The following is a 27166-nucleotide window of genomic DNA, read 5'->3' on the forward strand; positions in this document are numbered from 1 at the left end:
GGCTGTGAGCTGTGGGATACTTGCCCCCCTGCGCTGTTTGTGCGGTTTGTTCCCAGTTCGGGGTAACACGGCTCTGCAGGATTCCTGACAGTATTCTCACTCTGACAGCCAACCTGCTCACTTGTTGGACTGACTTTCCCGAGAGGTTCCACTCTGAAGAACAACGTGTTTATGGATCGCTGCGCAGGGCAGACCTCCGGGAGTTGTCGGCTCTGCAGTTCTTCAACGATCATGTTGATTCCCCGCTGTTGCTTTGTGCTTTAATAGATGCTTTGACAAAGTACTGAGTAACATTTTGAAATCAACTTTGTTCAGCTCAGACCAGCTCACAGCTCTGAGGAAAGTGGGAAGCGCCTTTTCGCCCGTCCTCCTTTCTGCTTTCCTCCAAGACGTCAGGACGGATCTCTACCGCGCCCTCCGATTTCTTCTGTGATTTAAACAGAGGTAAAGTGTTTGGGGATAGCATGGCAATGGTAGTAAACCAGTGGTCAGAGAACATTTCCGCAGATCCGGGCTCCCAGTTGCAGATGTGCGGCCAGGAGCCCGGCGGAGGACCGGGGACTCCTAATGGTTCCACCCCGGGGAACGATGCGCTCTCCGGGGACAAGCTCCCCAACGTGGACTGCATGGTGTGCGGGGACAAGTCCAGCGGGAAGCACTACGGCCAGTTCACCTGCGAGGGATGCAAAAGCTTCTTTAAGCGCTCGGTGAGGCGGAACCTGACGTACACCTGCCGGGGTAACCGAGACTGCCCCATCGACCAGCACCACCGAAACCAGTGCCAGTACTGCCGGCTCAAGAAGTGTCTCAAAGTCGGCATGAGGAGAGAAGGTAAGCCGGTTATTCTCTTTATTTATTTTCTAGGATGAATTTTGGCACAGTGGGGGCATTTTTCTGTGCGTAAAATTGTGCGTAGTGCTTATTAGTCACAAGGGTCTGGAACATTCAAAGGTTTGACTTAAAAAAGAGAAACAAGTGGCGCATTCTTTGGTGTCGTTTTACGCATTTCCAGCAACGCTGGAAGACAGGTCTGACCTTTTCACATCTTTATTGCTGAAATCAGACATTTCTGGAGCGGCTGCCAAACCTCACTGATTCAGCTGCTCCTGTTGCAACATATCCTAACAGTTTTTTAGGAAGACACACGTCATGTTGGGAAAGCGCCAGTCACAACTCCAGCGTGTAAAAGGTGCGCAGCGCCTTCTAGGTCCTGTGCGTCCAAACGCCTCTTCTTTGCGACTACTGATGTGGCTAAATAATCAGTCCCCACCTGCGGCACCACACCGCTTCTTCCTCATACATTCATCAAATCCGAGGCATTCATGGGCGCTCAGAAAAATCCCCTCTTTGTTTCTGTGCGTTAATTATGCTGTTTGCTAAGCGACCCCGGGAGCCACTATAAGTGGATGCCGCTACATTTGTTGCATTGTGCTGGATTAACAACGGGTCAGTTGATGCCAAAGAGGTTCAGTGGAAACGTGTTGGTGAAGAGGAGCGCTTCGCCTTATTAATTATCATCAAGCAGCGACACCCAGTCCGCTAGGCGCGCGCGGGCGCGCATTTAACCAAAACGAGACACAACTGATCGCTGCTAATTGCTGTGGGGCGTTCGGTTGAATTTTTGGCGCATGTTGTGGACAGATTCTCATAATTCTAGTCTTTGAATTGACATTTTTTAGCTTAATGTGAGGGGGGGGGGGGGTTATGTTAAGGTAAACTCTACAATCTGAAGTAGAACTAATTGCGCGCACACAGTTGCGCACAGATCTAAGCAAAAACATAGGAACTGTGCGTAATGTGTCTGCACAGCACTGATTTTAAGTCTCAATTTACCAAATATCTCTGTGTTTAATGAAGATTTCACACTTCATTCTAACTCATGTCCCTGTCAGAAAACGGATTAAGGTCAACAGCAGCCAACCTTGAAGGGCACCTATAGGCTGAACGCTGTAGGGCAGATCCAGTGTCCCCTTCGCTCTTTGTTCTTTACTAAAGCAAAAAAAAAATAAAAAAAAAAATCTAATTACGTCCAGGTTGGGAACACCCGCTCTGCTCAGATCTGAGATGATGCCACAAGGCTTCCTGCGGGTGAACCGCTGCGCCTCTGTGCGTGTGTGTGGACTGCAGGCCGCACTCTTGCATGGAAAGAAACCCGCAAGCCACGCCGAGTCGGTCATGCTCCTTTCCGACTGGATGAACCCGAGGAAATCTCCTGATGCACTGCAGCGTGTTTACAGCTGAAAAAGCTGCCTATCCTCCTGATCTAGTTCAAAAAACGCGGGCGTGAAATCCAACGTTTTAGATCAGAAGAAGGAGTTCTATCAGAAGATGAGCTGTTTGTTCAGATCTTCCTTCTAAAATAAGCTGTGCTCATAGTTTTAGCTTTTCATGGTTATTTTCTGGGTCCTAAAAGGATCCGCTTTCTAAAATTCCTAGTAAGCCGATGACTTACTTATTTGATTTAAGCATGGGCTGTTGTGTGTGTGTGTGTGTGTGTTATGCTGTCCCAAAGTTTAAAAAAAATATGGTTTAAAGTGTCCTGTAATTGATTTGTACAGTTTGAAGTATCACAAGTAGTAAAAAGTGAGTGTCTGGAGTTTTCTCAAGCTGTTGGGAGTTTGGAGGAGGACGGTGCAGCCTCTCCCCAACCTGTTGCTGCAGGTTGGCTGAAAGAAGGTAACTTTGTTTTCCCCTTTCATGAAAGTATAGAATGCACAATAAACTTATGAAAATTACTTAATAAGCAGGAGTTCATTCAATATTATGTATTAGGTCTGTATTAGGTCAAAATCAAAATGCTAAATGTTGTGGATAATATATTTACCATAATCAACTAGCAGCGATAGGGACAGTTGTAGCGCTTCTGTTGTGAATAAAAATCCTCTCTATCCTGTTTAGACAGGATATCCAGCATCAACAGGTTTAACACGGCTGCTGCAAAGGACTGCTTGGACTAAATATTTTTAAGTTGTTATATTTCCAGTGCCACGCATTAACATTTGCATGTTTAGCCTGCTGGGTGGATTCTGGCTGCAGCTGACGCTCACACCTGAAACAGATTTCAGTGAATCCGAAATGCTGAATTTAACTAAAAGTTGTGGATTGTGATGATGGGAAGGAAACAGAAAAGTGTAGAAAATTTCCTCATCGATAATTTCTGATCTTACTTGTTCTGTGCAGCCCTGATCATGTTGTCCATGTTTTTGTAAATGTGAGACGGAGAGTCCTACCCATGCAACATCTGATCGTTGGAGACCTTTGAAAAGATGCAAACATGGTCAGGTTTCCTTCATGACTGAAGCACTTTTACACAACTGCATCTTAGCTGGTCGCTTCTCATGATACCCTCTGGTGTTATAAACAAATTGGTTTTCAGAGCCAAAAAAAAAAGATATGAATAAATAAGAAATGCTTCCAAAAAGCTGAGGTGAATATTTAATTACGGAATCTATTTCCTGGGATTTAAAGCTGAAATGTTTCAAAAGGTCTCAGGACCAACTTCGCCGGGGTCACCCATAGGTCCCATTCCTGCATTATTCACCAAGGTCACCCGGACATATCAACGGGGTATTCTATATGCGACAGATGTATGAATGTAGAAGTTTTAACATCCGAAACTTACGAGAATTTGCTGTGGTGTTGATGTCCGGCTTTAAACACACCTTCAGTCGTTCAGTTTAATTCAACATCTCCCGATTCAAAGGTTCTCCCAAGCAGAAAATCATGGAGTGAAATTTGTCTTTCTCTCTCTCCCTCCTCTGCACGACTCTGGTTCAGAGTAAATTAATATTTAGCTGCCCGAGAAAAGATTTTAAAGGTTTCACGAGTGGCAGATTTAAAAGTCGCTCTCTCCAGAGGGGACATCTGACCTCTTTTCTGCGTTGAACATAATATCATTTGTTGAAGACTTCGATGACGGCGAAACGTTTCAGCGCCGGCTTCAGTTGGAATCAGGCGTCTGAAGCGCTGGCAGCGATAGAGTCATTGTTTCGACAGGCAGCTACATGGAAGCTGCAGTTGTTCCTCTGTCGCTGCAGTTAGCGGGCCGACTGGGAAGCAAGGAGGCAAAGAGAATCAACATGACAGTTCCTTTGAACTGCAGCGAGGGGGGGGATGTTTTAATTCTGAAAGGACGAGTCACCGAAGACAGAACGACACGGACCGGAGCTCACTGAATGCGTTTATACACCATGATAAGGTCATATTGTCTGCTGTGTGTGCTGAATTAGCCGTGAGCCCCCACAGACGCTGCGTTTGTGGAATTAGTGGCGTGTTCTGATGATAAACAGACCCAACATCTGTTTATAGCTCAGAAATCTGTAATTCCTGCACCGAACACAATCTCCTGACCCACATTGCACCCTGACAGAACGTTGCAGCCACGGTAAATGTAGGTCAACCTAAACTACAACATTAGCAGCAGACGGGCTGAAGTCAAAGTCCAAATGTGTGACCCCTTTTGGGGGGGGGGGCGGGTGGAAATACCCCACCGGAGCGCTCAGATCCAACAGGGTGCACTGACTAGCCAGAAAAATAGGCAACTTCCCATCAAGCACTGCTGATTGGTCTGCTTTGGTCCGGAAACCGGCGCTTGTCCCAGCCCAGAAATTTGCTTTCTGTTATTTTCTAATGGTTAAACCTTGTGCACATTGTTGCAGAGTTAATGATTAAATTCCTCTCACCTGAAAACGCTTCTCGTTACAGAGAGGAAGCAACATGTGGGCAAAAAGATCTCTTGCTAATGGAAGAAACTGCATGCTGCAAAGTTCTGACCTTTTTATTTGGGTAGAAGCTGCTAATGTGACAAAAGTAAACTCTACGTGATGCCAAACTTCCCTCTGAACCCCTTCTGGACTGTTTTAGTTGCTCGGCCTGTTTTCATGCATCAGCTCGGTCACCGTTGAAAACACTCAGCCGAGGAAGAAGCACAGAACACGTGTGTTGTGACATTAGGGAATATTTTACATGGGGAAAAACAGGGTTGGGGTAAGTTTGGTGTAAATTAAAGGTGTCTAGCTGAGATTTGGTTGTGTAGAGGTGCAGGTTTTCTTTGCAGCTCTAATAAGGATCAGAAAGCGTCAACAAGCAGGTGTTAACAAGCTTGAGGGTGAGACTGTTTGCAGGTTATTTCAGAAGTCTCCCAAACGTCCTGATGTGAAGCCCCCCTCTGTCTCTGTCAGTCCGTGTCACTGCGTTTGGCTCTGCACCGCCTCAGGATCGCCTCCTCTCACGCTCTGCCGCGTCTCTGCCGGCCACCGCTCCATATTTTCCGCTCCTTCTTGTCTGACAGATAACTCGGGACGGTCCCTCTTTTATTGAGCAGGTGCTTTGTTTTAAAAAAAATGTCTTCAAATGACACAGAAGTGGACAGGGAGGTTGAACAAAAAAAAAACTGTCTGTAACTAAATATCGGTTTAGTCTCTGAAATATTAATCAGATAAGTTCACATCCTGCTGGTCAGCACAGCACCTGATTTTTATTCAAGCAGCCACAACATTCAGCCCTCTTTAAACCTCCTGGTAGGATTTGGACCATTTATTGGCTGTAAACGGAAAAGTCTTACACATTTGCAACAGTTTACTAATCCAGAAAGTGCTGAGCAACATTTGCATGTTTGGCTACTTTAAAGTTCAACGCTAATAGACCTTCAAACTTCTAAGGAATTAATCCAGTTCAGCCAGTATCAGATTTTCATAGCACGATATAACAGAAAATCTGAAACGGTTTTACAGGAGGGTTCAAAGTTTAAAGCTTAAAGTTTTTCGGGTCCCCCAAAAATGTCTCATTGGCACTACAGCATTAGCCTCTTCCTAAAGCTGCTTTTCAGGTTTTTGCATATTTCCTCTGGTTTAATAAAGATCTAATTTTGCCGATGCAGCTCCACGTCTATGAGGTTGCAAGGCTTCGTTTCCGTCACCCATCGTCAGAGTGATAGAAAAGGAGGCCTCTAAGGATTCTCTGTCAGATTTGGATCAGGACTCTAGTTTAGTCACTCAGAAATGTTTAAATTAAAACTGCGTTACACTACGAAGAGCAGTGGGTTGTGCTTTTTCCGTTTCTACACGATGACTTTCCACGGTTTTCTGATTTAGAAATAAAGGTGAAGTTGCCTTCTTTCAGCCAGCTGACTGGCAACGTGTAGCAAGAGGTGGGGGAGGGGCCGCACCGCGTAACTGTAAGCTGTATGTGGCGGATGAAGCCTCCACCCATTCTGCCATTTCTCTAGCAGTTACAAAAAACTGTGAAAACAGCTTTAAAGGCACAACTTTGTAGCTTTTCAGTTGTACTCTGGAGCTCCTGAAGGGGTCGTTTCCTGTTACAAGGCAGGTTAGAATTGAGTTTTTAAAGGACCAGCAACTCTTTTTAGTGTGTAAGGTGGTGGGAAATGTTTGTATAAAATAAACAGAAGAACCACACGAGAGGATGTTCCTGCACGTTGAAACTAGGGGTGGGTATTGCCAAAGAAGTCACGATTTGATTCGAATCACGATTCACATGCCACGATCCGATTCTATCACGATGCATCACGATACTTGAATTATTGCAATGTATCGCGATGCATTGCAATATTTTCACTGAACACTGTTAGGAAAAAAATACAGCCGTTACCAGTGGCTGACTGGCTGTGTATGGATAGTGTCTTCAATTGATACATAACTGAAAGCAACTGAATTCATACATAGCTGTATTTATTGAAATGACTTTTGGAGGTATTGCCATGAAAACAAATATTACTATTACTGGAGTGGATACACTGACAAAAAGTGCCTAGGATATATAAAACTTAAAATAACAAAATAAGGATAATCAGTGACGTTTACATGGCCTCAGTGGTCCTTTAAACCAATGAAGTTGTATTCCACTTGACTTTGGCTGATGTTCACCAACCATTCATGACATTTTATTTATTATTATTTTTAAATTAATAATCGATACTTGGCGTCAAGAATCGATGCAGTAGATCGCGAAAATTAGAATCGCGATGCATCGTCATGACGATTATTTTGCACACCCTTAGTTGAAAGGCTCGGTTTAATAGAGGTGAGTTTGCGCTGGGTTGCAGGTTAAACCCCCACCCCCACCCCCCCTGTCTCACAGTGACGTTCATCCTTTGGTAAAATTAGCGGCAATCCCAAAGGCAGAGGTTAATAACAACAGCTCACACACACACGTTTGCCAGAAAAATCCTCAAACTCACTGCAGAAAATGTCTCCATGAAAAGCCAAAGTGGGGTTATTTCTCCAGGCCTTTGGTGTTATGTGTCTGCGTCAGCCCTTTTGACACACTGGCTCCTTTCTGCTGCGCTCTGCCTCTCGTTGCCCCGCTGCTCTGACCCGCAGGTCAAAGTTCAGGGCCAAAATAAAACTATGGGAGCCGTGGGGATATCACCTCGGTGTCACATCACAGGCTGCCCTCTCAGCTGGATCACACATGTGCGTTCACACGCACTCCTAGCAGATGGAGTTACATTTCAGCCTTTTCCTACGGAAGCATTACTTTTTTAGGTCAGCGTGTTAAACGTATCCCGTATTCTTTCTCTTTGGATCCCGCAGTTACTGTATCTGATCCTCTAGCTTTAGTTTTGCTTCCAAACGGAGAGCTTAGAGCGGGGGGAAAAAAAGCCACTTTATTAAACCAAACTCTTAGAATAATCCAAATCCATAATGCGGCTGCTTTCCTCCCTCGGCGCTGACCTTTTGGACCAAATGTTGATAGGCCTTAATTGTATTTAGCTGCTGTAATTCCGCTGACTGACTGACCCAGAGGCTAACCCGGCAGCGCTCTGCCAGCTGCCGCTTGCTGTAGCGACGTTTTGAAAGTCACGGCTCATATCTGCATTTCCATGAACGTTCCCTCCTCTTCCCTCGCTCAGTCCACGTCCCAGCAACCGTCGCCGGATCAGACTAGCCATGCAAGTTTTGTCTAAATGGACAGAATTCAGCTGCAGTTCAGGTTTTTAGAAGCAGAATAATAGATTATGGCTCCCCGGTCTTTCTTCTACTCAGACATCTGCTTCCAATCCCGTTTCTGTCTCTATCTGCCCCCCCCTCCCTGTCATGTCAGGATACCACATCTTTCTCCCCTTTCTTTTAGAGCAGCTCTCCATCACCCCGTTTTCCTGCTTTCCTCCCCTCTTCCTGCCTTTTGGTCTATCTCCGTAGGCGAGGACTAACAGAGAGCGATGTGTTTCAGTCAGACGTACTCGAGTGCTCTGCCTCTCAGGCACGAGTGACCCCCACAATGAGGCTTTTGAAGAGTCAAGTGGCTCGGGCAGAAACACAGCCGTCCGCTGAATTCACCGCTTATTGATACCAGCACAGATAATTAGCTGTGAATGTTCGAACGAGGCAGACGAGGAGCATGAAGGCCTGGATGTGTTGTGCCAGGACTGCTTTAGTGTTAGGGGTTTAGGGGACGGCGCGATCAGACTTCTGGTGGAGTGGTCAGGAAAGAGTCCTTTCAGACTGTTTACGTTCCTTTAACAGCGCCCTCTAGCGGCGTGAGGACGTACGGTGACTGTGGGACACGACGTCCACCGGGTTTGTCCTTCTGGGGCTCGTCTCTCCCATGGCGACGTGATGGAGATGCATTCAAGGTGTCCTCCAGAATCAGTGCAGTGATGCTTGAGTCTCAGGCTCTTCGTCACGCTGCAGCAGAACAGGGGACGGACAGTCAGAGCGGACCTTCTTTAAAACGCAACACTAGATCATACTAATCCAAAGAGGCACAGAGACTGTGGAAAAGTTGTGGTTTTTATATGACAAAATGAAATATAGCACTCCAAAGGTATGTTTAATTTTTATTTTAGCTTTTTATCAGTATTTCAGAGTGGAAATCTTGAAATTTTAACAGCAAAACAACTTTCAAATAGATCAAAAATAAATACACCTACAGAGCAATCTTATTTAAATTTGAAGCTTATTTTCTTAATTATTTTGTTTTTGAGTATATTATGTTTTATGACTGAGACTTTATTCACAACAAAGGTATATTTTTAATCAATTTATATTTGAGTTATCAAATGGAGAGGCAGTCAATTAACAGCTCATAAGCAAGATAGCATGTATTTAATACTTCTGGTTCCAGTGAATATACATGTAAGACCTACTAGCTCGGATCAGTCAGAATCATATACTGTACACCTAATGAGGCGTAAGAGCATAAAAATGAGTTTTATGGCTGCAGAGGACTCTCTCTATCCGGAGAGAGACGTCTGCTGGGCTCGCCTTGGCAGCCGGATCAGGAACAACAGGCACCGCCATCTCTGCTTTCATGAACTCCTTCATGTTACAAAGAGACAAAAGGGAGCAATCAATGTTTTATTAAGGCATAAATTGCTATGTTTTTCCATGCGATCCCTGTTCTGACGGCCACAGCTGAGATTTACCATTTATCTGCAAAGGCTGCCTCTGGGTGAATATTCCCAACTCCACAATAAAGAAAGTTGCTATTGGGTGTCCTAAAAACTACTGAATAACATCATCACAGAATTTACGTGACTGACTTGTGTTGTGACAGTAATACAAAGAGAGTAAAGAATAACTTGAATATATTGCTCGAGGGGTCTGAATACTTCCTGCCTATAATGACAGAGTTAAATTGGTGACATTTGCTTCACGCTGAAGCAGCCCAACCTTAGTGTTTGGGTTGTAGCAAAACTAGCTAAAGCTGGACACACATTGTATTCAAATTTAAACCAATTTAATCTACTACACTTCTTATCACAGTTCCTATATAAGACAACCCTTAAAAACACGAGTCCAGCCGTTCAATTCTCGCTGCTGCACATTGAAAATATCCTGACTGAAACAACATTGCTTGTTAAATCCGTTAAACGAAACTTTTTTTTCCCTTATTACAGACCAAAAAGTAATCCTTTTACATTTTTGTAAAACTCCAGTTTTAATTACAACTATTAGAAGGCAACAAGTGTGTTTGTACACATGAGGCTTTCTGTCACCCAGCGGACTTTTAAACCAGCATCTGTCATTTGAACCGGAACTATAACATTTCTATTTAATTAGCATTCTTCTCCACATCTCAGCTGATCATTTCCTCACCACATCCGTGTTTGAGATTTTCTGGATACAGTTCATTTAACAGAAGCTTTATTGTTATTGTGGTTTACAAACAAAGTAGTAAATCAAGTTGGCACATATGAAATTAAATGACCTTAAAGTTAAACATGTGTTGCTTGACTCGTCTTAATCACTTCAAGACATTTAAATACTGAGACCACTTACAATAAAATATGCCACTTGTCTGAAAAATATCGATTTTTATTAAACATGGCACTGTGGTAGTTGTAGGGCGCCCCCTGCTGGTGTGAACCAGCCTGACGTAGGCTGGCCCAGCCTACAGATTGATATAGGTAACGGAAAACTTTTATCGACTAAAATTAAACGTATTTAGGCTGAAGTTGCTTTTTTCTGGCTAACAGGTGAACATAATGTCTGAAGAACGCAGCACAAGAAATCTGTCTCTAAAATATTTATTTCACTAAATGATATTCCTGCTATATCAACATTTTCAAATTTGTCCTTTAAACTGCCAAGTTTTGCAAACATTCACAGTTCAATTGCTTGCAACCAAGTTTTACCATTATCTTAAACAACCAGCATAAAAATTGCTCCTTTTTTTCATCTTGTCACTTAAATATTAATTTGCTGCGTTAGACATCTCCCAGCTTCAACAGGCACAATTAGTTCTGCAAAAACCTTCAGTAAACCACACGTCCCATAAGGTTCTGGAGATGTTGGCGTTAGATTTTACGCATTCAGTTCAATTCAGTTTATTTTCTTGGTTCACCAATTCACAAAATTTTTTATTTTAAGGTGTTTTCTGAGACAAACAGGTCCAATTCATGTCCAGCTGTGTAGATGTCCAGGACTTCCTACATAACTGTAGCTTTCAGTCAGCCTGAAGTTACTGAAAAGATCTGATCAGAGAACCGTTCCACACCTAAATTCAACCCTGTAACACGGATCCTTTAAACCCCTGGAGATCAGAGTTTTTTCCCCTAAAAGTCAGAAATCCAAAGGGCTGATCTGATAGCTGTGCTCTGTTGCTGTAAGGACAAACTGTGATAAATCTTTTTGTGACAACCAACAGCTTCTCATAGCTTACTTTGCAGAAGAAGAGTGCATTCTTCCCTGGGATCCCAGACTAAGCAGTTCACAGAGGAAAAGGTCAACACCTTTAGTGCAGAGGTATTTTCTGGCATTTTTAGCGCGCTCCACGGTGAGTTGACCTCACTGCGTCACGGTGCGTGTGATTGCCACAGCAGCTGTGGGTGCAGGTGATATTTATTTATTTTGGGCATTTAAATCTCATTCACTCAGGCCTGGAATCATTCACTCTCACATTTTCACATCCAGGACCTCTGGGTCAGTTGATAGGAAGATTAGCAGCTTAGGCATTGTACAAGTTGAGAAATGCCTTGTAAAGTATGAGCATGCATTTTTTGGAAAATACACCCTCAGGGCTTAAGAGGTTAAAAAGCATTTTCCAACCCCTCCTCCTGCCTGGTCTTTCACCCCCACCTCTCACCCTCCTGCCTCCACCTGTCTCCCTCTGTCCTCTCTCTATTCAGCGCCCCGTCTCAGCCACATTTCACCTTTTCTCTCTTTTTCCTCCAGCCCCCAAATCTGCCCTCAATCTCCTTTTTTTTTTCTTCGACTCATCACCTTTCCCTCTCCCTCTCTCTACTTTATCTCCCTCTTTCAGCCTTTTTACTTCATTTTTTTACCTCCCTGACACATGGCCCCTCTTTGCATTTTCATTGCCTTTCTGCCCTCGCACACTTGCTCTGTGTAACAGTAGATGGAGTTATTAGTCAGACAGTGGGGACGGCTGAACAGGTGTTTTCCAAATGGGCCTTTGAGCGCCCACCGCATCATCATCACTCCTCACCCGCGGGGGGTTGGGACGTGTGTGTTTGTTGGAGGGCTTGGCCTCTGTGTGCCCTTTTCGCTTCAGGCTCAGCCATTTGTCGGTACGGCGGGACTCTCTGTGTGTGTGTGTGTGTGTGTTACATGTATTCGTGTGCGAGTGCGTAACATATGTAGGTGTGAAGAAGTGTTATATCTTTAACAGCTGCTGCTCGTCATTACTCATTGATGCACAACAGCAGTGGGGAGCGGCCTTGGCCTGGCCGCTGAAAAGACGAGCGCTGACACTTTTAAATGTTGGAGAAATGTTTTTCGCCCCCTCGACCTCCCTCTGCAGCCCGACAAATATCGCATTCCCAATTTGATCCTTTTTTTTCCCCCTCTCTACCTTTAGTTGGGCTTTTCAGATACACTTTGCTTGGTCCCTTTCACACGTATTGCTCTTAAAAGTTTGATAAAGCCACTGAAGGGCACATTAAACAGTGGGAATCTGTTTTTAAAACTCACGCAGCGGCCTTTGTCTGTGTGTTTCTCTGACAGCTGTACAGAGAGGACGCACGTCTAACTCGCAGAGCAGCCCGGGACAGTACCTGACCAACGGCACCGACCCGTACAACAGCCAGCCTTACCTGTCGGGCTTCATCTCCCTGCTGCTGCGCGCCGAGCCCTACCCCACGTCCCGCTATGGGGCCCAATGCATGCAGGGAAACAACCTGATGGGCATCGAGAACATCTGCGAGCTGGCGGCTCGCCTGCTCTTCAGCGCCGTGGAGTGGGCCAAGAACATCCCCTTCTTCCCTGACCTGCAGCTCATGGACCAGGTGAGTTTGATGACTGACAGGAAGAAAAATGATCCGACCCAAACTGTTCTCGCTGCTGACCCGTTAACGCAGGAAACGGCACCTGAAGTGATTAGAGCTCCCCTTTCACATGAGTCAAAACCAAGAAGAACGCTAATATTTTCCTCTGTGTCTGTGTCGAGTGTCACTTAGCAGCGTGTAGAAAGGATTGTGTTTGGCAGGAACTCAGAGCAGCAGCGTTCAGCGTGGACCGACCTGAAATCGATCCTCCTCATGCAGATTTATGCTGCTGGCTCAGAGTTACTGTTGTACCTATAAATATTCACACGGACATTTGGCAGCCATGTTCATGACACATTCATCTTGCTGCAGCAGCATCCAAACATTAATGAAACCATTAAATATCATGTCAGTAACAGCGTTTTTTAAACTACTGACTCTGCTCTGCTCCTCAATCAATTAAATTCTCTTTATTTTCTCTTCACCAAAGACCTGATACCAGTTTAATTTGTAGTGCTGTGCTGCATAAATGCCACCTACATTATCCCTGGAACTTTTTATATTTCTCTTAGACATTGAGGAACATGCATCTCTGCCCTTTTCTGTAGGAAACTTTATTTTGCTGCTTAGATTATTTACATTTTAGCACATATTTAGCGCTTTATGAATTAACTCTTTTACATGTGTCAAATTATGCTGTTGTACAGTATTGTCAGCAACTTTTAAAGGTCAGTTATAATGGAAAGCCAAAGTTATACTTAGCACAATGTATAGCAAATATGTTGTCATTGCAATTTTCAAATCAATGAAATTTTATTTATATAGCGTTAATTGCCAACATGTCATCTCAAGGCTCTTTCCAAAGTCAGACTCCATCAGATCCTCCAGGTTGGTGAGAAAGTTTCCTCTCTAAGGAAACCCAGCAGGTTGCATCAAGTCTCTCCAAGCAGCATTCACTCCTCCTGAAAGAGCGTAGAGCCACAGTGGACAGTCGTCTGCATTGTTGATGGCTTTGCAGCAATCCCTCATACTGAGCATGCATGAAGCGACAGTGGAGAGGAAAACTTCCCTTTAACAGGGAGGAGAACCTCCATGAGGTTCCATGAACCTTAAATGAGCAAAAAGACCTGGAAGTATCTCAGTCAAAGGTATATAGCCGCGTAATATGCTTATAAAGGATATTAAAACCGTTTGATTATGATAAAATAAGGTTATATACACCAAGCCTACATCCTGATAACGTTTTATGGTCCTTTTTGTGGATATAAATATAGCCTCAGCACCAGGCGCAATGAACAAATATAAACAGAGGTGGCGCCATCTAGTGACAGTATCGCAGAACTATCATAATGCCAGTTTGCTTAATTAAAAAATCTAAATTAAATAATGCCGGACCGAGCCTGACCCTCTACAATGCCTTGCAGTAAAGCAGCAGCTCGGCGTGATCGAAGACCAAACGTCATTAATTAAATTAAATGATCTACAGCAACTTTAAGAGCCTCATATCAGAACATTTACTCACGTCAGTCAACTTTGCGTCACATCTGAGCCTCGGCAGGTTTAGCGTCTGATTCAGTGAACACCAATGTTCAGACTGGATTCCCAGAGACATTCCAGGCTTTTGCTTCTTGGAATCATATTTTTTGCACTTTTTTTCACTGGATCTTGGACCTTTCTTCACTGTTTCGCTGGGAGATGCTAATAGCCGTTAGCCGCTTCCTTGTTTTAACCCCTGCTGTGCATATGCAGTACGTACTTCTGTTAAAATCGAAAATAAACATGAAATGGCTTTATTTATTAACAAACTAAGCAAAAACAAAGCAGAAAACACCAAAATAACAACTAATATGCCAGCAGGATGTGATGATCTTTCATAAAAACATTGTATTTGACCAGAGTGAGCTACTAATTATGTGGCTATGCACCTTTAAAGCCATGATTAGAGCTGATTAAACTCCCAAATGCTACAGAAAGACGGTTCAGTTCGTTCTTCATTTTGCATCATTAAGAAACATGAGAACCTCCTTCATGAAAGGAACAAGCATCTTTCAGAGTAACTTTCATTGAGTATTGATCACGGTTCATGGAAATAAATAAAGATTAAGTCAGGATTGTGAACGGTGTATTAGAGTAACCTGTTAAACATGTCTTAGTGTTGTGCCTTTAATTTTGACTTTCATTTAGATTAGCAGTCTTTCTATTCCCTTTTTGGGTTGACAACGCATCTGAAATAGATACACATGGTGACTAAAATGTAGTTGAATTTTTTTTAAGCAAGAAAAAGAAAAAATAACTACATTTCTTCTGCTTAGTTTGAGTCAGTGTTGAGGCCTTTGCGTGTCGAGCCCTTTTCACATGCTCCTGATGTTATTTTGAGTTCAGATACCAGCACCACAGTCACGGGTCAGAACGCAGTTATTAATTGACGCTAAAGCGATTTTTAACCAATTTAGATTAAACTCCAGTTTAGTGTTTCTCTGCCACATGGAATGAGCTTAATGCAGTGTTTCTATCTCTACTCATCCATACTGTATCCTTTTAAACATGCAGCTGAACAACGTGAATTATTTTTGGCTTACTGAGGTTCTCAGTGGGTTTAAAATGTTTGCTCTCTTATATTTTACCACAAGTTACAGATTTAGATTTAAATTATGTCCATTTTATAATAATAAAGGAATAAGGTCTGCCCAGGTTGGACTCAATGTGACTAGATTTTACATCCCACCTTGGAGCCAGTGAGATCGGATGTTTTTTGGAGCATTTTCCCACCTTCCCAGTTTCATATTTTCTGGGTAACTGGCTAGGAGTTCGCTCCTTTTGTGCAGATATTCTGACATTTTCAAAAAACAGAAATGTAGCAGGTCTGTTTCCCTCCTCTTACCCCCTCTCATTTAAATTTCTAACATGTCTACCTGTGTTCCAGGTGGCGCTGCTGCGCATGTCGTGGAGTGAGCTCTTCGTCCTGAACGCGGCCCAGTGCTCCATGCCGCTCCATGTGGCACCTCTGCTGGCAGCAGCCGGCCTGCACGCTTCGCCCATGTCCGCCGAGCGCGTCGTGGCCTTCATGGACCACATCCGGGTCTTCCAGGAGCAGGTGGAGAAGCTGAAGGCCCTGCAGGTCGACACGGCTGAATATTCCTGCCTCAAATCCATCGTGCTCTTCACGTCAGGTGAGCCTTATAGAAGTTCCAAAGTCTAAAAAAAAAAAAAACCCACAGTGGTCTTAAAAACCTAATCCTCTTCAAAAACATGAAACGTCTTGTTTTGGAGTGAAAGAAACTAAGCGTTGTCTGCTTTGGTCACATTTAATGATCAACAGTAATCAACAGTTACAAAGGTTTTACATCCAGAATCTTTATTTTCGTTAATGTAACCAATCATAATGACATTTTGGTGAGACACCGGCTCAGAAAGCTCACATAACACGCAGACACAGATCAAGACGCATCGCCCAAGTTGAACGCAGCGATAATCCTTCCTGAGAAGCTAAAGGGTATGCAAACAGTCCATAACGTCTGAGAAGATTTAAATGTTCACGTCAAAAAAGACATCTAGGAGTTACTTTACAGTATGATATGAATTAATGTGAATTACTGTGTAATTGCCTGAATATAAGGAATTTACTCCAGCATCCTTGAGTTGCTTAAACATGTAAGTTTGAAGTCCTGCTTCATCCTCCTTAAGGACAGAGAGAAAAACGGGCGTCTGTAGACCTGATAGAAAGACAGGTTCAGCAGAAACAGGTTGATTTCTGTCATTAATGACTATAATATTTGTCTCTTAGCTTTCTATGTATGGGTCGGTATTTTCATGATTTTTACAGACTAGATGTAGATAAAGGAATTGTTACTTTCTACTCCTGGGTCTCCTTACCGTCCAATTCAACACAACTCAGCACAGTTTATTAAAATAAAATGCAGACAAATTAGCACTAAGGTGAAAATGAATCCACTCAATGCTAATTTGATAATTTTTTTTCAACCTAAAAATAAATCGATTGGATCTGTTTATCAACTAAGCAGCTGTGCAAGTAACAATAACACACATGCTTAAAAGAAAACACAATCAAGGGAGAGGGTGGAAGTCTAAAATTATAGACTCAAACAGACTTTATTGTCATTCAACTGCATGTTTACGCTGTACATTTGAGCAAATTTATTATATTAACCCCGCCTCTTCCTGCCTCATCTACACCCTACCTTTTTGTTTACTGTGTTAATTATAATCATAATTTCATAAATTAGACTCAGATTTAGACTCAGCCATACTTTAATGACCCCTGCAAATTATGTAGGCGTCCATTATATAATTTGAATATTAAACTTATAATATATAAATATTATTATATATTTAACATTACCTAATAAACTTGTAGATGCATGGAGATGCTCCAACATACATATGAAGATTTAATGACTCAAAAAATTTGTTTTCATTTGAGAAAGAAATAATTTCAGTACGTATTTATAAAAAAATGGAATACATAATTACATGTAACATGTGATTAGATGGTGTTTCAACACTTGGATAAAGTTTATCTGGTTTTAACAACAATGATTCTACACGCAGTAAATCATTGCATATTTAAATGTTCTGCTGAGCTGAGAGTTAAAAGTTCACCACCGTGACATTTGGTTGTGATTAAACGTCCAAATGGTGTCCGCTGAAAAGCAAAGATGACCGTCCATCGTCTAAATAAAATGCCAAGTGTCGTCTTTACATGCAACCCGTTATTTTAATATTACATCACTGACATTTCTCAACCCAAATGTTTAATTTACACAGAGCTTAACTACTAGGTTTGATAAATGCAGGCGGCATCCCGTTCACAAAAGCAGTCCCCAGGCCAGAAGAAGGTGATCCATGCTTTAATTTAATCCTTTACAGATGGCTGACCCCACGCCACGTACCGTGCATCTTTCATGGTTGTGAACATATGGCTCGGATTTGTATGTGGCTCACAAACTCATGGAGGGTTATAGGTTGATTCCGATGTCAACAAAAACACAACCTTTCTGCTGTGAGCAAGTTTAAGGTGGCTCTGACGGAAAACAGGGAATTAGCGGGCGGCTAATTGGAATTGTTCGTTCTGTTGATTGGTTTATTCGTGTCTTAATCACAGCAACGTGACCTTTTGGGAAACGGCCAATCTGGAGCCTTTCTCGCGTGAATAAATGTAGCAAAGGGAGGTGTTCTATTTTAAACCTACAGTTTGTTATAACCTTATTATGATTTTAAAGGCTCAAAAATCCTTCTACGAATCCTTCCATGTTTTTGTCACCTAACTACTGCAAACCTCACTGAGTTTTACTGGGATTTTATGAGTTAGACCAACATGAGGCGCAGCGCGAGAGCAAGAATACATTACTCCAAATATATTTTTACAAAGAATAATCTGTATGGTGTGGAATACAGTTGCAGGTCAGTCCTTTTCACTCCGATGATAAATAAAATCCACTGAAACAATTTGCCTTGACAGCTCATTTTAGTATAAATGCAGGTGTTCTATGAAGTCCTCAAAGGTTTGTTAGAGAATATTAGAGAATAAACAACATCTTGAAGACCAAGGAACCCAGCAGGCAGGTCAGGGAGAAAGTTCTGGTCCAGTTTAAAGCAGGGTCTGGTTCTACAACAACATCCCAGGTTTGAGCATCTCTGATCAACCCACCATCATGACCTGGAGAGAGGATGGACCACCTGCAGACCTACCAGGACATGGATGTCCACCTAGAATTACTGTTTGGGAAATGAGACCATTAATCAGAAAAGCAGCCAGTTGGGCCATTAGCTCAAAGTTTCACTCCATAGTTATTCAAATACATTGAAGTTTCCAATTCTAACATGCAAAAGTTCAAGTTGCACGTATCCATTTGCAGGACCTCATAAAAGTAGATACATTTATTAAATTACAAGCTGATCATTTTAGTGCTATGATGTATTCAATATGCAGCACATTATTGACAATGACATTATTAACTGCAACTTGGATCTAGAAATAACATTAAACTGAGAAACCACTGGGATTTACTAATTAATGTTGGTTCTAAATGCTTTGACAGTGCCTGTAGGGTTCCCTAGCTAGTGGTGCTCTAAATAAATTATAAACAACCTTGCTGTTAAGCGCTTAATAACTACTAGAGAAGCCATGGTGTGTCATAAATGTGACGATGTCAACATGTCCTCCATGTATTAGCTACTGCTATTAGCTAGTAGCTACAGTCATCGTGTTGCCAATTCCGCTTATTATAACCACCCTTTTTACTAAAATTGCTTTTAAATTCCATGATACAAATTTTCTTTGGCTCATTCCGAACTTGAAGTCACTTAGTTGGGCTGTAAAGTAAGCGAATTTAAACATGAGTAAAGAGAGCGGCTGGCGCTGCAACGCTACAGCCGTGAAGCCTCCATCCCTCCACGTACGCACATACTCCCTGAGTGGGAGACAATATGAACAAACTATCCGTCTCTGCCGGGAGGACAGAGTAGCTGCTGGACTACACTCTCCTGTTTATGACATAACGGCAAAAATAAACTTCACTGTTATATTGAATTAACTTACCTGACCAACAGAAAGCTGCAACTTTTGCATTTGTTTTAAATCTCCGCTCCCTCATGAATTATCTCCACCTGGTAATAATAGCTGCGCCAATATAGACTCTAGTTTTCTCCTGGTTATTCTTTTTCTTCCTAGTGAAAAAGAATACATGTATTTATATGTATTTATAAAATGCACATTTATGCATATGGATATATGTATTTATAAAAGCAATACTTGATTTTTGCTAATTAGAAGCCAAATTTGTTACACGCTGCTCCTTTAAATTCATCCATGAAATAAAAAATAAAAAATTCTCAGACACTATTTCAGAGAAACCAATTTAAATGATTCCCAAAATGTGGCATCTTTGTGAAAATGTAAAGAATGAGCTTTCCAAGCTAGGCCTTCAAACATTTCTGCAACATTACATAATGCACCACAGCATATTTGTTGACTGTGAATGTGTTTACATGTCGTTTTCCCTGTATCCCTGAAAGTTATTCCTTAACTTATGCACAGATATGCGTTGGAGAGTCACAACAAAACAAACCATCAAATCTTATTATGAACTACAGTGGACAGTGGAAACTGTTGTAACAAAAAGAGGGAAATGCGGTCAGAAACACAATTAGAAAATGGACAGCGGTGTTTGAATGGTGGGGGGGAAAAAGCTCCTCTTAATCCACAACCTTTTCACCTCCATGTTAGCTGGCCGAGAGGTGACCTCCAATGCTGCAGCACATATCGTCTTATTGGCTCCATATGTAAATGCAGCTGGTACAGTCGTGTAATTTGATCGCGATGTTAAACATTAAAGCTGCATCTGTGGAGTACGTTCAGCCCCGTTTTACTTGCTGCCATAAAAGTGCAACATAAAAGTAATGTAAAATTCCTATTTAAATTGAACTAAAAGGGCCATGTTTAACATATTTTTTATTTAATTGTAAGATTGGAAACAGGATTTATTTCCCAGATTGCCCCAATTTCTTTTCTGACTTCTCCCCTGGGCTACTGACGAAATACAACAGCTTTGTGTCTTGACAAAGATGTTCATTGTTTTGATGGTGCTTATATACAAAGCCTGTTGAGGTTTATCCCTGCAGTCACAGGGATCCAGTGCAAGCCAAAATACTGTCACATCTGGGATTCTTCACCAGGGGATCACACTTTTTGACCCAGGAGGAAGCGGATGGTGAAGGAGCCAACGCTGAGATGTTTCTCTTTTCCGATTTTTAATTGCGTTTTCCCTCCTTTCTCTCTCGCACGGCTTGTCAAATCCACTCCCGATGTGTGCGCCGTCTCCTCCGAACCTTGGAACCGTTGCATGGACGTGGGTGGCTAGAGATCCACCTCTTCGATATCTTCCCTGCTTTCATCAGTTTCTCTCCTTTATGATCCCATTTATTATTGAAAACAGCCATCCCCCCCCCTTCCCTCCCCCTTGTTTCCAAAACTCCAAGCTGAGTCCAAGCCCCAAGACCCCTGCCCCCACCGCAGGACTTGAATTATGCATGGCGTGTTTCAGTTAGAAGGAGGATTCGCCGTGACCTACATAACCCCTATAGCCTTGAGCATCTCATGCGACTTTCCTGCACTGGCAGATGCAAGTGCACACACGTTTTGGTAAAAAAAAACAAAAAAAAAACTGTTAAAATATTCCTGAGACTGATGCATTCGTTGAATGATTTGCAAAACATGAATGTAACTGCAGCATGTATGCCCGTATTAAATACCTACTAATAAACCAGACTCCCAGTGTAGCCTAACAAGACAAAGATAATTTGTCTGTTCGTTCCCATTGAGACGACCCCCTCCACTCCACCCTGTGGAGACCTGGTCCATCAAGTCACATCAGAGAGTGGGCATTTTATTCCTGCCGCTCTGATCCCTCGTCCCCTCGAATCCGCTGCATGGCCAAGGAGGAGACAAAAGAACAAGGTAGTGCTTGGCGTGGAAGGGTGCCCACAGTGCTGTCGGTTTAGCACGCCAAGTGGTCTGAGTCACGCAGACAGCTCTGCTAATCCTGACCAGGCAGTGACCGCTTTGTCACGCAGGACCCCGAATAATAAAAAAAAAAAAACCCTGACTACAACGCTGTCCAGCAGCCTCCCGTGTGGAGGGAAATATAGCCAAAGAGGGAGCAATTATTCTCCCAGAATGATAAGAATAGAGTCAGCTGGGGGTAGGGAGGGATTGACACGCTTGATTAAAACGTGGAGTAAATTAAATACTTTCCAGAGTGGAACTGAGGCCCAGCAGGACAGGGTTTACACGGGGGACAGATCAAAGAGTGTGATGACGGAGCGGACCTGTGATGCAAGGCGACGGGTTAAAGCTTACAGGCCAACGCTTTCACGTAGAAAGCTTGAGAATAAATTGCCCTCATCGAGTACCTGTCTATGGAATGTGGGTTCACGCAGGGGCCAAATGCACCAAATGTAGGCCTACAGTATGCGGCGGAGTACAGTAAAAGGTGTCTTTGTTTAGACTTCACACTTTTCTGACCTCCTTTGCTTTAATCCCCTTGCTCTACTCTCCACGCTGAGAGTGCAAAAAAGAAAAAAAATCACACGGTGTTACGCACTCTCCGTCTGTGTGAGATTCTGGTGAAGGCGGGGCTGAATTAGAGCGAAGGTGTGGTGAGTTTGGAAGCAGAGCATGAGCCCGATCTGAGGGGAACGTGAAGTCTGACCACAGGGTAGGAAGGAAAACAAGTTATGAGAAGGAATAATCTGCTTTCTAACGGCAACTAAGACCAGAAGGGAGTTGAAGAAATCAGAATAGAAAGATCCAACACAAAAAATAGACCTCTATTTTCTATTCTACAACTCGCACTGATGTTGTCTGGTGGGCCAACTCTCCGAGGTGAAGCTTGCAGCATTAAAACTTTTTTTTAACTTGTCCTTTCTGGCAGTGTAGCATTAAGAATGAATGTCTTAATGCCAAAGAGAGCCCAACACATTTACTTTCACAGGTGGAGCATTATTGCTTTCGCCATAGTGCTCTGCTTGATATATATGCAAAAAACTTTATTGGAGGATATTTTGGGATTATTTTAAATTCAGTGGACACACAGAAACAAAAATGTAAAAGAGAAAGAATGGAAGAGAGAAAGGCGATGCAAAATGTTAAAAAGGAAAAAAGGTGACGATATTAAAGGAAAAAGAGTGCAAGATAACATCCTTGGAGTCTGCTCCTACACCTGCAGAAAAAGATGTAAAAAGAACAACAGAAAAAGTATCAGAGGTACAAACAACCATCATCTATGATAACATCGCTGAAATATACCCAGTATCATTTAATACAAGATGTTTTAATGGCTGCAAAAGATAACTGTATGGTTTATCTGTATGAATGTTTAAATCTAACCAGCTGGATCCAAACACCTGTGGCTGTTTGTGAGAATGTGCTTTTATATGTAATGTTTGTGCATCAGAAAAATGCTGAGAAGCAGTGAAACTTCTGATAGAACTGTCCGTATCTCCAGTAATCTCCTTTGTCTCGTTGCACTTTGGTCCAACATGTTTAATATGTGCCAAAAAGACACCAGCTGATGTGAGATAAGTGACCGGTGCTTTCTCCCATGGGTTTCAGTTTTTGTCCTCAAAATGACGAGTGCCTTTAATTGTTCATGTTTTATATTCTGCTCTTTGGTCAAAGCATTTAAGACACTATATTGAACTTTTTTGGTAGGATGTTTGAAATGCTGCACCCTGCACATCACTATCATGTGTCTAACTTCCATGAACATTTGGTTCAGTCTCTCTCTCTAACCAAAACACCCTGAAATGTCGCTTCATTCCTCTAGATGCCATGGGGTTGTCGGATGTCGCCCATGTGGAGAGCATCCAGGAGAAGTCCCAGTGTGCTCTGGAGGAATATGTGAGGAACCAGTATCCGAGCCAGCCGAACCGGTTCGGGCGCCTCCTCCTGCGCCTGCCCTCTCTGCGTATTGTCTCCTCACCGGTCATCGAGCAGCTGTTTTTCGTGCGCCTGGTGGGCAAGACGCCTATTGAGACATTGCTCCGAGACATGCTGCTGTCCGGCTCCAGCTACAACTGGCCCTACATGCCCACAGTGCAACGCGAGCGGCCCCTCTCCCTCCACTACAATGAGAACGGACCCTGAGGCCCAGTTACAAAGGAGACGCTCCAAGAGAAACATCCCACTTTCTTTCTTTCCCTTCATTGTCTGCAGTCCACTTTTCAGCTTTCCCCTCAGGAAGCGTCTTCCTCACCATTCCATCCATGAGACTCTTGAAACGTTGCCATCCCGGTTACACAAGCCAGCCAGTCAGTCAGTCTTCGTTGCCGATTCAAAGACTCAATGGCCTCTCGAAGTCCCTGAACTGATAGCATGCGGTCTTCTTTTTGAGAGGTGGCATGAGCTGGACAGGTTGCTGCACAGTTCACCAGCAGGTCTGTTGGACTCTCTTCAGATGTCGGTCTCTAAACTGTGCAAATTTGCCTAAATCTTGGTGCAATGCCTACACTTACACAGCATGGCTGAATCTGAGCAGGGACTTTGCTATTTGAACTCTACAGCCAAGAGCACGAGGTCTGAGTATATGTATATGTATATATATATACACACTACATTTTGAAAGCAAACCAGAAGCCATTAAGAGAAGACAAATGCCAAAATGTCTTGAATTTTTGCAGATGACATGTTATATTGTGTGTTGTTTTAGCACTGTTTATATGGAGAGATAACTCATGATTGTGTCCATATGTATAGTATATCATTGATTCATTGGCATCTAAGGCATCTTTGGGTTCACTGAATTAAAAAGCTCAGGTTTCTTGGGAGGGGGGAGGTGACAGACTAACAGCCTTGTCAGTATTGGGTGCTGGTTGTGCTGCTCCTTTGTCACTTTGATGGTTTGTAGTTTTGGTCACTTTTTGCACCCAGATCTTAATGGGGAAGAAAGGAAGCCATCTGCCATGGGCCTCGTCATCCATGTCTTTAGGTCTTTTGGTGCCTGCTTTGACATTCACCGATTTAAAATAATCTTCAATATCTTTATATTTACTGGAGTTATGTGACTCCTGTATTAATTGGTTAGACGTCATATCCTTTCACATGTTTTTAGATAAGAACCACAATGGAAATTTTCCCTAAATAATTGAAATTATGAAAATAATAATTTAAACTTAAAACTATTAGATTGTGTCACCAGAAATCTCATCATAAAAAATTTGAACAGGATTATCATTTATTTTCATATTTCCCTCATAAAATGCTATCCAGTTGCAGTCAGGTTTAGTTTATTCAGTGAAATAAACATTCAAGAAGCTCTTACCAATTATTAGTTTTATGTGTGGTAGGATTCTTGGTAACTGGTGGAAACTATAAATGGCAAAAAAAACATGGCTGGTCATAAGTGCTGTAATTAAATATTAAAAAACTGTTGCGTAGTTGGATCCCAGTTAGCTGGAAACTGGTTTGTTCAGTCAAGACAGCCATATTTAAATGAATTAGATTGTATTTGATTATTTGTAGTTAAAAACCTTACATACTTAGACTGGTCAAACATGACCCGGATATTTCTACACTGGACAGAGAGTCTGTAAACCTAAAGTTGTCAGTTTGTAAAACCTTTATTTTGTTTGTGTAAACAAAACAGAACAGCATTTATTGTTTTTTGGCTTTAAAACCACTTGTCAGAGTTGAGCGTGAAATGCGCTTTATAAACTGAATTATTTTACACATCACAGATTTTTTAAATCAGTTTGTCATCTGCAAAACTTTTACTATATTAACATGCAAATAGATCAATTACACAGCTATTTATTGGCATCCTTCAGTAGGTTCCTACTTGAAAACTGCACTCATACGTTCCTGTGATCCAGATTTGGCGTATTTTCTGTCTGTGGTGTCAAACCCAAATCACAGTACTATGTGATGCCGTGGCATGGCATGGTACTTTGAGTTAGATAAATAATATTTCAACATTGCCTTCTTTAGCATATATAGTTTGATCACCACTTAACCTAGACTGCCATAAATTTTTTGGACATGACAAAAAAAAAAGATTATGCACCATGAGGACCATATTTCTGAGCCAGCCACATATATTGCACATATGTACAACCGGTACCAAAAGTATGCTCCTGCTTCTCTAGTTTTGCATCAACGAATGGACAAGATGTACCGGATAACTATTTTTTATCTGATTTTACACTATGCAGGTGCACTGATGATTCACTCACCTGGCATGGTGAACGCTTGAAGTGACTCCAACTGATTGAAGCCTGACCTAGTTTTTGATTTATTTAGCTTATACATTTTTCACAACTTGGGGGCACTCATAAAAGCATGAAATATAATTCTCAGATGGTCAGTTGATCGCTAAATATGGAAAAATATTGAGATTACACGGTATCCGCGCAGAAAAAGTAATATACCCCATCCTGATGCTGGAGAACACCGTGAATCTACACTCTTGGTCCTGATTCTTAAACATTATACAAAGTAAATACCCATTAAAAGCAGCACATAAACTTCAATTATATACATTTTTGCAAATTTAGACGCATGTTTAGTATATGTTTAACACCTACATGGTAAGATAAAATCAGCATGATAGCAAGTTTAAATTTACGTAAGCTTGTTTCATACATACCACATAATTCTTATAAATTCAAAACTACCAAGAGCAACAGGAAGACGGTAGGTAGATAGGAAAAGGAAGTAGACATGGATGCAAAGGGTAACACCGGGAGAGGACTTGGCAGCAGGAAGTGGCAAAGGAGCAAAGTACCCAGAGCCGTCAGTATTAGCTCAGAGCAAAAATACAAACCCAACAAATTTTACACTTATGTGCAACCTGTGCCAAAGCTGACATACATGTACTTTTGAATTTATCCATAGCAGTGTTGGAAAATAAAGTTTTGGTTTGTCTTTAATTTGACTGCATTTGTTTGGACTCTCAGGTTAAGCGAATAAATGTGTAAAATAAAATAAAAAGTAAGTAAAGAACACAAATGAAAGCTTTGGCACTTGCACTGTGATCTCGTTAGACCTGACACTTATTCACGCTTGTAAAATCTCAGCACTGGTGGAATATTTCTACCGTTACCCCCATTTGATGAAAATACATATTTAGGTATTCAGAAGGCTCACTAGAACTCCCTTAATGTTGCTGTCCCAGGAGGCAGCCACATCACTGTTCATCTTTGTTGTATTTTTTTGTAATGATTGTCAGTATTGGACCTTTTAGACTTTAGGTGGGAAGTGTCTTGGGGGGGCAATTTACAGAACTAGCTGTATTTGCCTTAGAATAAAGATTTGTCACTGAGCATTTATCTTATGACTGTGCCATAATCTCTCGTTACCTGTTATAACAGGTATTATCTTCTGTCAGGAGTGGAAAGAAGCTCACATGATGTTGAAATGGAACGTGCGTTTGCAAAGGACATAATTGTGGAGTATCTTTATGCAATAATTAGACATTAGAAGAAAAATAAAAAGGAACTATTCTCTGCTTTAACATCAAGAGCACTTTTAGTTTTTAGACATCATGGAAGTTGTTTTTTCCACTTCTGGGTGATATTGTTGTGTAGGGAAAAACCCCTAAACTCATGTCATTTGAGCTTATCATGTGGAGTAATGTATCACTAACCTCTGAAAACCTCAGTCTGTGTTGCAACACTTTTCCTGTTGGACTTAGGACTGTGTTTTAATGTAGGAATACTTTAAGTTTTTTTTTCCTTTGTTCTCTTGTTGGAAAAAGTTTGTTTATGTCATATTTCCAACATGACACCGTAGGATCAACGTCAAATATCAGTATTGAAAAAGCCATCAGGGACCTGAGAAAGTTGTGTGTCGGTAAATAAATTCACAGAAAGTTTCTAAGAGTTTGTTTTTATCCCTTTTGCTTTTGTTTGGAAATATTGATTATCCATTAATTAAAATAAAGTTTTGTTCACACTGTA

General features: G+C 42.0%; 1 protein-coding gene across 1 annotated transcript; it reads left to right on the forward strand.

Annotated features, from left to right (window-relative positions):
* Window positions 1-27166, forward strand: nr2f5 (nuclear receptor subfamily 2, group F, member 5). The gene is made up of 4 exons (XM_012876705.3): window positions 1-831; window positions 12432-12712; window positions 15615-15861; window positions 23038-27166. Exons 1-4 carry the CDS (start codon window positions 465-467, stop codon window positions 23355-23357), a joined length of 1215 nt encoding a protein of 404 aa, XP_012732159.1. The 5' UTR covers window positions 1-464; the 3' UTR covers window positions 23358-27166.

Source organism: Fundulus heteroclitus, chromosome 3 (assembly GCF_011125445.2).
Source record: "Fundulus heteroclitus isolate FHET01 chromosome 3, MU-UCD_Fhet_4.1, whole genome shotgun sequence".
Classification (NCBI taxonomy): Eukaryota; Metazoa; Chordata; class Actinopteri; order Cyprinodontiformes; family Fundulidae; genus Fundulus; species Fundulus heteroclitus.